A 10,863-nucleotide genomic window follows, 5' to 3' on the forward strand; every position below is an offset into this window, starting at 1 on the left:
GCCTGTACCCAAAAAACATCTTTCACCATCTGACCGTGAAAAACACAAAACCTGAAACCTCTGAAAGGAAAGAATTTCAAATCAACACCTAGTTCTACCCAATCAAACCAAAATTTTCAGACATCGTGTCAACGTTGCTAAAATAAAAATTAGAAGGATCAAACTTGTATAAAACTTATTTTAAAAAGCTATCTGGTTCACTAATGCCATCTGGGAAGGATATCTGCCATCTTTATCCAGCCTTACCTACATGGGATTGCAGACCCAAAGCAATGTTCTGCCCTCTGAAATAATCGAGCTGTTCACTTGGTCCAAGGCAGTTATGGGTGGGTAACTCTCACGCATGAAAGAATTTAGACAAGTATGACAAGAATTTTGGGTTCAGATTCCATAATTCCGTCTTTCTTTCATGTAGCAGATCAGTGACTGAAAACTAATAAGTCAATTTCTATTTTTCACTACGCTGGTTTTGTGACTTTATTTAAACAAATATTTTGGTAATTTCCTCCTGGTGTTTCAAATACTTAGAACATATCAAGTGATATGGAAGCAAATACCATCTTGCTCTGCTGGAACATGCTGTAGAGCCTCAACAGTTCTACAGTAAATAATGCAGAATTTCTCAATATAAAACAAGCACGTTCATGTGTTACAATCACCAGTATTTACTTTGAAACAAATTCAATCTGACTTATACTAGAGAAATGTCATCTTAATGCAGAAGGCCTGAATGGTCATCAATTGGACTATGCTAATCATTTGCCATTAAGATTTAAATTGAAGGGAAAATGATGGACACTGAATTTTCATGAATTACCAACAAGTGGTGGGCATGTTTAAGAGTTTAATTTTCTAATTTAACAAAACGTATAAATATACTCCAAAAAAAACAGTCCAGATATAAAATTCTCTACTCCTGCTTAATCATTACCTTGCCTTCATTTATTTTCAGCAGAACTTTACAATATTAATAAAAATTAGGCCTATAACTTAATAGTTTCAGAATGGCCTAAATAATTAATCATTACTAGTTACTGGTTATCCTTCAAAAAATTCCAATTTATACAGGAACATTGTAACATAAAACACACTTGCACAGGTCTAAAAAGAAGTTATCTTAACACAGTGCTGCATTAGAACAGATTAAATCCCAAGAGTATGAAGAACCATGCTGTCATTTTTATTTATGGCTTAAATAGATCCCACTACAGAAGGTTACTGTTTTGTTTCTCCAGAGTTAATTTTAAACATGAAAAATATAAGTGATATAAAACAACAGTTGAACTGAGATAATGCTGTTAAATCTAATATTTTCTGAAGGAAAAGTGCTAATTTGCCTCAATGTATTTATAAATTTTATTTGTGGCTTCTGCTGCAGAAACCCATATCCACACTTGTGTTCTTTCTAAATTCCACTATTCAGTAAGATTTTAATAATGCTGGAAATGCTCAGCAGGTCAGGTAGCATCTTTGGAGTCAGAAACAGAATTAACATTTAAGATGTGGGGGCGAACCTTTCATCAGGTCCACTATTTGAATGTTCTGCAATCAGCATCTAATTATCCATCCCTTGTAAATTTTGGCTCGCCCAAAGCTCTACATTTAATACCTTGTAATAAGTACTGCAGGGTACTTATGAATCGGCCCTGCGCCCTCTTAGCTGGATTAGGAGCTAAACTTTATAACCTGAAAATTGAAACCCCATTTTAAAATCCTTCCAATACATTACATTACCTTGCCCTAACCCTATAATCTCCTCCAGCCTGAGGGCACAGAGATCCTTTCATACCTGCAACTGCAATCTCTTGCTCAGTTTATATATGAACATACAAATTGAAGGAATAGGGCATTCAGTCGATGTGAGGCTGGAAGAGCACAGCATGTCAGACAGCATCCAAGGAGCAGGAAAGTTAACGTTTCCTGGGTCAATGGAAAGATTCTTGATAGTGTGGATGTGCAAAGGGATCTTGAAGTCCATGTACATAGATCCCTGAAAGTTGCCACCCAGGTTGATAGTGCTGTTAAGAAGGCATACGGTGTGTTAGGTTTTACTGATAAAGGAATTGAGTTTCGGAGCCGTAATGTCATGCTGCAACTACATAAAATGCTAGTGCGGCTGCACCTTGAATACTGTGAACAGTTCTGGTTGCCCTCTTACAGGAAGCATTGGAAAAGGTGCAGAGGAGATTTACCAGGATGTCGCCTGTGCTGAAGGAAAGGTTTTATGAGGAAATGCTGAGAGACTTGGGTTTGTTCTCATTGGAAAGAAGGCTAAGAGGGAATTTGATAGAGACATACAAGATGATCAGAGGAAGACAGTGAAAGTCTTTTTCCTAGGATGATGACGTCAGCGTGTATGAGGGGGCATAGCTACAAATTGAGGGGTGATAGATTTAAGAAAGATATCAGAGGCAGAATCTTTACTCAGAGAGTGGCAAGGGTGTGGAATGCCCTGCCTGCCAATGTAGTTAACTCGGCCACATTAGGGAGATTTAAACAATCCTTGGATAAGCACATGGATGATGATAGGATAGTGTAGGGGGATGGGCTTAGATTAGTTCATAGATCAGCGCAACATCAAGGGCTGAAGGCCTGTTCTACACCGTATTGTTCTATGTTCTACGTTCTAAAACCTTTGTCAGGACCAAGGAGGGGGAGGGGAAGGGGAAGGGGAGCCCAGATGTAAATAGAGGGAGAGGGGTGACACTTCCCCCAGCGTCAACCCCATCCCTCTATTTACTTTTGGGTTCCCCTCCCCCTCCCCAGTCCTGACAAAGGTTTTCAGCCCGAAACGTTAACTTTCCTGCCCCTTGGATGCCCTCTGACCTGTTGTGCTCTTCCAGCCTCACATCTATTGACTCTGACTTCTGGCATCTGCAGTCCTTACTGTCTCCCTGTTGCATAGGCCATTTAGTCCCTTAAGCCTGGTCCACTTTCCAGTAAGATCATGGCTGATTGGATTGTGACCTCTACTCCACTTCCCTGTCTACTCCAACACCCTTTGAACCCCTTGTTGTCGAGAAACTATCTCTGCCTTAAAAATATTTCATTCATCCTGCCTCTATCACACTTTGGGGAAGACAGTTCTGCAGACTTTCAACTCTTAGAAACAAATTCTCATCTCCATCTTAAATGAGAGATATCTTTACTTTTAAACTGTATTCTTCTAGTTTATAATGTGTTGCTGGAAAAGCGCAGCAGGTCAGGCAGCATCCAGGGAACAGGAGAATCGACGTTTCGGGCATAAGCCCTTCTTCAGCCATTCCTGAAGAAGGGCTTATGCCCGAAACGTCGATTCTCCTGTTCCCTGGATGCTGCCTGACCTGCTGCGCTTTTCCAGCAACACATTTTCAGCTCTGATCTCCAGCATCTGCAGACCTCACTTTCTCCTCCTTCTTCTAGTTTATGTCTTGCCCACAAAGGGAAACATCTGTAAAACTTAAAAGGGTTCAGAGAAGATTTACAAGGATGTTGCCAGGTGTTATGACACGGGATAAACCCTCTTTCTTATTTTAAAACCAGCAACACAGCAAAGATTTATCCCGCGCAGTAATCTGTAAATACTTGAGTTGCCAAGAACTATTTAAAGTAAAACTTACCAACTTTATTTCTTTCAGTATAACAGAAAATAATTAACTAATAACTATTTATCATTTCTTCCTCTAACTTATCTTTTACCTTCCCTTCTATAATACTAATGTGATAAAACTCCCAATTAAAAATTTACAAAACTACACTTCTTATCTCAAAACCAGGCAACTTTCGTTCTTCTATTTGGATCTCCTGTGTCTTCTTTCCTTTTTCTTAGGAATTTCTGTGTCACAGGTTATTGATCGAAAAGGTCCTTTTAAGAGAGCTATTTTTTGAGCAGTTTTTTACAGGCTGGGCTTGGCAGTTCTCCTCCCAACTGTTCAATTATCCCCAATCTTATACCCCCAAAGCATCAGATTCTGTCATTGGCTTTTAAGATTGTCAATATATTCAATTCAAACTGGAGTAGAGTTTGATATTTTTCAGGGTATAATTTAAACTAATTGGCCAAATTCAAATTTGTTTTTGTCTCCAGGCAATGAACTAATCGAGTTGCTCCACCAGTGTTACATTGTTACCTTATTGAGAACACTTGGTGCTGTGTCCAGTAGTTCTGCTGCTTTTAACTCTTTTAAAGTATACGCATATCTTCACAACACAGAGTTGGAGGATTTGAGCCAAAGGGAGAGGTTGAATAGGCTGGGGCTGTTTTCCTGGAGCATCGGAGGCTGAGGGGTGACCTTATAGAGGTTTACAAGATCATGAGGAGCATGGATAGGGTAAAAAGACAAAGTATTTTCTCTGGGGTGGGAGAGTCCAAAACTAGAGAGCATAGGTTTAGGGTGAGAGGGGAAAGATTTAAAAGAGACCTAAGGGGCAACCTTTTTCACAGAGATGGTGGTATGTGTATGGAATGAGCTGCCAGAGGAAGTGGTGGAGGCTGGTACAATTGCAACATTTAAAAGGAATCTGGATGGGCATATGAATATGGGCCTGGTGCTGGCAAGTGGGACTAGATTAGGTTGGGATATCTGGTCAGCATGGACGAGTTGGACCGAAGGATCTGTTTCCATGTTGTACATCTCTATGACTCTATCCTTTCAGCATCCACCAGTCAAGTGCCCTACTTTGCTGTGCACTGTTAGCAATCATGGCCTTCAACTCGGTCAAAAGCCTGGAAATCTCTTCCCATTAGCACATGACTGCTGCAGCAGTACAAGACAGCAGCTCAGCACCATCTTTTCAAGTGCAATTAGATGTCTGTATGAACAAAATAAACAGAAACTGCTGCAACCCTAAGTTCTGCAATTCTCTCCCTTGTCCTTCTTCAACATCTACCTATTCTCAATCTGTCCTGAACCTCATGCCCCTCAATGTTACATCTGGTCTGACAACAGATCCCATGAAGTGTCTGAGAATACTTCACTATATTAATGACAATATATATGCAAGCTATTGCTGCAGTAGCACTATCTAAATGCAAGCTCTTGCCATAGCAAATATAAAGTTCTACTCAAATGTGGTTTAGATGTCAGTTGAAATGAATTTAAAATATGGCCTGGTTCAGAAGTAGTGTCTCTCTTTACAAAATGATTGGGAACTAGCTGCCCTCTACCAGTAACCTGGTGCAAAACACCTTGCAGAACTTGATTTACATTCTAGCAAAGTATTCTCTTTCTCTTTCCCGAGTAATACCGAGATTTTAAATAAAAATCACACATAACAATTACAATATTTGTGGAAAAGATAGATCACTGACTTAATTAGACACAGGAAGAAATGTATTTGCAGGTTTAAATTTATCAGGGTTTAGTGCATTCTGCATAATAGATATCAAGGTCTAAAATGACAAACATACTTTTTTTAAAACACATTTTTGAGGATTATAAATCAAAATTTCCTTCACCTCATGTTGGCAGCAATTGTAGCTAGTGTACATGTGTTCTAACTCCCCTTTTAGTTAATGGCCCACAGACATACTATCAACTTGACCAAAGATAATATGTGGTCAGTATAATTGTCATTCTGCTGAAAATAAATAAGTTACAATTTTTAAATATTGGCAGAGACACCCACAAAAGCATATAAAGAATTACATTTTCTGCAAATATCAATTGCGTGTTTTGGAACTAAATCCTTTGCTGTCACATTTAGATGATAAATTAGCATCAAAGCGATGAGCAGAAGTCCAAATAAATGTGACAAACTTTCAAAATGTCACTTTCATAAACAATAAACAAAAGATTGAATAATTATTCAAATAATCTACCACAGCATTAAATCTCAGTATTCAAAGCTGAAAAGTAAGCATGACTTTCTCAGCTCAAAGACTTGGATGCCAGCATAAAAATATGGCCTGGTTCCTGAAGAAGGACTTATGCCCGAAACGTCGATTCTCCTGCTCCTCGGATGCTGCCTGGCCTGCTATGTTTTTCCAGCACCACATTTTTCAAATCCCAGTATACTGTGTTGATGACAGAACACCCACTTTTTGCCCTCCAGTATGCTGAGCCATTGTATGCATTGAGAAATTAATAGACCCATATTAACCTTTGTTCAACCTCATATTTCTTTCTATTATTCATTCTTGGGAGTTGGGTATCGCCGGCTGGACCAGCACTCATTGTCCACTCCTAGTTGTTCTTGTGAAGGTGCCTTCTTGAACTGCTGAATCGGTACACCCACAGTGCTGTCAGGGAGGGATTTCCAGTTTTTTTTTGACCCAGTGACAGCGAAAGTAAAGCTATCGGAACCAAGAGGTGCACATAAAATTGGCATAGTCAGAATTTGTGAAACACTCTAATATGAATTGTGCTTTTGTTTTCACTAGGCCCATAAGGACTGATGCACTGTATATCTCAATATTGCAGAATAGGAACAGCGCCACTAATGTTCCCATATGAATGTGGATTTAATAAAATCCAAAGTAACTTCTGTAGAAGCTAAGTCATAAAATGAAGCCAATCAACTGACACAGCACTGTTGTAATGCCGAGCCATCACAGAAATTGATGTAGGTTATAATCTACGACACCCAGTATTCCCAGACAGAACACCATTTAAGGACTAACTAGGCCCGACTCTGATGCTTTAGAGATTAGATGGTTAATCTCACTAGTTATAAAGTATTATCTATATTTGCAGAAGTTTCACTATTAGATAGAAACCTACTCACTGGTTTGATGCGCAACTTCCCATCGAGCACTTCCAGCAGACCATGATTCCTGGACACTCGTTTATCAGAAACCTGAAATTGAAAGAATCCATCAAAAGAGTTACATATAATTACCACAGCATTATACTTACCTATTTGAATGCTAAGATCCCTAATTGAAAATAAACTAAGAATAGTGTAAAGCAGAGCAGAACATTTGTTAGACAACTAACTGTGTGGGCGGCACGGTGGCTAGCACTGCTGCCTCACAGCGCCAGAGACCTGGGTTCAATTCCCGACTCAGGCGACTGACTGGAGTTTGCACATTCTCCCCGTGTCTGTGTGGGTTTCCTCCGGGTGCTCCGGTTTCCTCCCACAGTCCAAAGATAACCAGGTCAGGTGAATTGGCCATGCTAAATTGCCCGTAGTGTTAGGAAAAGGGGTAAATGTAGGGGAATGGGTGGGTTACGCTTCGGCGGGTCGGTGTGGACTTGTTGGGCCGAAGGGCCGGTTTCCACACTGTAAGTAATCTAATTTTATCTAAAACAAGCACAGAAAATGCCATGAGAGGAGAGATGTGAAAAAGCAGAGAGATATGTGGGTTCAGTGATTGGCAGTGGTAATGCCCCATAATTTGTCTCTGTTCTCTGGCCTTGTCTCTTTAAAATTGCAACACAGCCATCTTAAAGGGAATGCTGATTGCCCACACCACATTCCTAATTGCAGCAAAGCCCTTGGGTAATGTAGTGAGTAAATGGTAGACCTTTGGGCTGAAGAGCCTGTTCTATGCTGTATTATTCTAACCTACTGGAGATTTTTAGCCAAGAGAAAGGAAGAGTGAAGACTGACGAGACTGTCTTAAATTCAGCAACAATATGCTTGCAGTTTCCTCATCTGAGATGAGGGTGCAGGCAGAGGGCTTCAGGGAGACAATTCATTGAAGACAGATGAAGCAGGGGGTTATCTTCACTTTCCATGATGATTCTGTAAGGAAAGCCCATTCTGACAATGACTGATGCTGTACAATCAGATTAGAACAAGAAACAGCAATGCCAATACGCATGCCTTAGACTGGAGAAGGATGGCAAAAACTGAAGTAAACTAGAGGGAACAATTAACATCAGAAACAGTGATGTGTCTTCTACTGGTCAAATTTATGAAACAGAGTTCAGAATGACTGGGCAAATCAATGATTGCTGGTTTGTTAATTGTTGGCATCTGGCAACTGGGAGAGGTTTTTGTGTGTGCAACAAAGGAAATAGGATTGAAAGGGGTTAGTTATAATACGAAAAATAGAAAAAGTTCAGTGGGTTTAGTTTCATAAGAACTAAGAGCAGGAGTAGGCGGTCTGGTCATTCGAGCCTGCTCCGCCATTCAATAAGATCATGGCTGATCTTTTTATGGATTCAGATCCACATACCCGCCACTCTCACCGTATCCCTTAATTCCTTTTATTAGTTAAAAAAAAACTATCTTAGCTTTAAAAATGTTTACTGAAGTAGTGTCAACTACTTCAGTGGGCAAGGAATTCCATAGATTTACAACCCTCTGGGTGAACAAGTTCCTTCTCAATTCAGTCCTAATCTGCTTTCTCTAATTTTGAGGCTATGCACACTTGTCAGAGTTTCACCCACCAGTGGAAACATCCTCTCTACTTCTACCTCATCTATTCCCTTCATTATTTTATATGTTTCCATAAGATTCCCCCCTCATTCTTCGGAATTCCAATGAATATAATCCCAGTTTACTCAGTTTCTCCTCATAAGCCAACCCCCCTCAACTCCCGAATCAACCTAGTGAACCTCCTCTGCACCCCATCCAGTGCATCCTTTATCAAGTACGGAGACCAAAACTGTGCACAGTACTCCAGGTGTAGCCTCACCAGCACCCTGTACAGCTGCAACATAACCTCCCTGTTTTTAAACTCAATCCCTTTAGCAATGAGGGACAAAATTCTATTTCCCTTCCTAATTACTTGCTGTACATACAGACCAACCTTCTGTGATTCATGCACAAGGACACCCAGATCCCTCTGCATAGCAGCATGCTGCAAGTTTTTACCATTCAAGTAACTTTTTTTTATTTTTACTCCTATCAAAATGTATGACTTCACATTTATTAACATTGTATTCAAGCTGCCAGACCTTTGCCCACTCAAAGTATCTATATTCCTCTGCAAATTTTCAGTCCTCTGCAACTCATCTTAGTGTCATCTGCAAACTTTGACACTATACATGTCCCCAGCTCCAAATAATTTACATAAATTGTGAATAATTGTGGCCCCAACACTGAATCCTGAGGCACACCACTTGTCACTGATTGCCAGGTAGAAGTGCACTCTTTCATCCCCACTCTTTGCTCCCTGTTAGTCAACAAATCTTCTATCCATGCTAATACTTTACCCATTATGCCATGCATCCTTATCTTACACAGCAGCTTCTTGTGTGGCACCTTGTCGAATGCCTTTTAGAAATCTAGGTGCATCACATTCACTGGGTCCCCGTTGTCCACCGTGCTCATAGTGCCTTTACAGAATTCCAAAAGATTTGTTAAACATGACCTGCCCTTCATGATCCCATGCTGTATCTTCCCAATGGGGCAATTTTTATTGAAATGCCTTGCTATTTCTTCCTTGACAATTGACTCACCATCTTCCCCACAACACAGGTTAAACTAACCAGTCTATAATTCGCCACCTTTTGTCTATCACCATTTTTAAACAGTGGGGTCACATTTGCTGTTCTCCAATCTGCTGGGACTGCCCCAGAGTCCAGTGAATTTTAGAAAATTACCACCGGGTGCACGTGCTATTTCTCCCGCCATCTCTTTTCGTACCCTGGGATGCAATCCATCAGAGCCAGGAGACTTGTCTGTCCTTAGCTCCATTAACTTGCCCAACACTACCTCCTCTGTAACAATGATTGTTTCCAGGTCCTCATCTACCTTCATCTCTGTCAGTTACTGGCCTGTTATTAGTGTTCTCCGCTGTGAGGACTGATACAAATACCGGTTCAATGCCTTGGCCATTTCATCATTTCCCACAACTAAATGCCCCTTCTCATCCTCTAAAAGAGTTTTAGACACACTTTTTATTTTATATTAGCAAGTTTTGAGAAGATTTGTTACATATATTTTGTATATTTATAGAAACCTTTGCTATCTGTCTTTATACTCTGTGCTAGCTTTTTTTCTTCTCATGATCTCTAACTTTTCTTTATAGCTCTTCTTGTGGCTTTCTGTTGACCTTTAAAGTTTTCCCAATCTTCTAGTGTCGAGTTGTTTTTGGCCACTTAGTTAGTACGCCTTCTCTTTCAGTTTGATAACCTCACTTAGACACCCCTGGCAGATTACCCTTTTTCTAGGAAGGGGTGCCCCCAGGAAGTGGTGCGGGTTCGGAAACGGCGAGGGATGGGGGGGTGGAGGTTTGGAAGACAGAGGGAGTGAGGGAGGGGACTGGGGCAGCTGCTGAGACGCATGGGGGTGCGGGAGGGAAGGAGGGAGTGTGGTAGGTCTCTCACCCGGAGCAGAGGACCGCGGCCTACGGCGGTCAGGCCTCCCGCTAGAGCGATATTCCCGCTCCCGTCCTCTGGCTCCAGTTCCATCCTCCTCGCGTTCCTGGGAAGAAGCTCACATTCCTCCCGCTGCTCTAAGGTGGCGCTCACCGTGCGGCCCCCCAACACAAACTGTCCCTCTGCTGGGACCGGGAGAAAGAAGAAGCGAGGAATACCGTCAGAACTCCCCTAAACTACAACACCCAGGATCCTTCGCGCCCGGCTAACGGCCACCGGCCTCCGCGCGCCTGCGCCCTGCTGACGGCTAACGGCCGCCGGCCCCCGCGCGCCTGCGCCCTGCTGACGGCTAACGGCCGCCGGCCCCCCGCGCGCCTGCGCCCTGCTGACGGCTAACGGCCGCCGGCCCCCTGCGCCCTGCTGACGGCTAACGGCCGCCGGCCTTCCGCGCGCCTGCGCCCTGCTGACGGCAACGGTTGGATGCCCCGTGCGGTGCGAATGCGGAAGCGGTGCGCGAGAGAGTGACGTCGCAGAAAAACAAATATCAACGGCCGGAGATTTAAACCGAAAACAAACAAGATCAGAATAAAGTGAGAGAGGGAGAGAGAGAGAGAGAGAGAGTGGGAGTGAGAGTGAGAGTCAGTCAGAGGAGAACGAGGGCTCGGGGGTT

The 10,863-nt window shown here is 42.1% G+C and overlaps 2 protein-coding genes across 2 annotated transcripts in view; one reads left to right on the forward strand and one right to left on the reverse strand.

Moving 5' to 3' along the window:
• aplf (aprataxin and PNKP like factor) overlaps positions 1-10,487 on the reverse strand; it is a 60,665-nt gene extending 50,178 nt beyond the window's left edge. Inside the window, exons 1-2 of the mRNA XM_043696656.1 lie at positions 10,203-10,487; positions 6,706-6,777 (exon numbers count right to left, since the gene is read on the reverse strand). Coding sequence (XP_043552591.1) covers positions 6,706-6,777; positions 10,203-10,286 — 156 coding nt within the window. The 5' untranslated portion in view covers positions 10,287-10,487. The remainder of the gene's footprint in view (positions 1-6,705; positions 6,778-10,202) is intronic.
• Positions 10,488-10,591: 104 nt separating this feature from the next.
• The window catches only part of LOC122553109 (F-box only protein 48), a 13,601-nt gene continuing 13,329 nt past the window's right edge, over positions 10,592-10,863 (forward strand). The window contains exon 1 of the mRNA XM_043696657.1: positions 10,592-10,783. The gene's annotated coding sequence lies outside the window, so the exon portion shown is untranslated. The remainder of the gene's footprint in view (positions 10,784-10,863) is intronic.

Source organism: Chiloscyllium plagiosum, chromosome 9 (assembly GCF_004010195.1).
Source record: "Chiloscyllium plagiosum isolate BGI_BamShark_2017 chromosome 9, ASM401019v2, whole genome shotgun sequence".
In the NCBI taxonomy this organism is placed as follows: Eukaryota; Metazoa; Chordata; class Chondrichthyes; order Orectolobiformes; family Hemiscylliidae; genus Chiloscyllium; species Chiloscyllium plagiosum.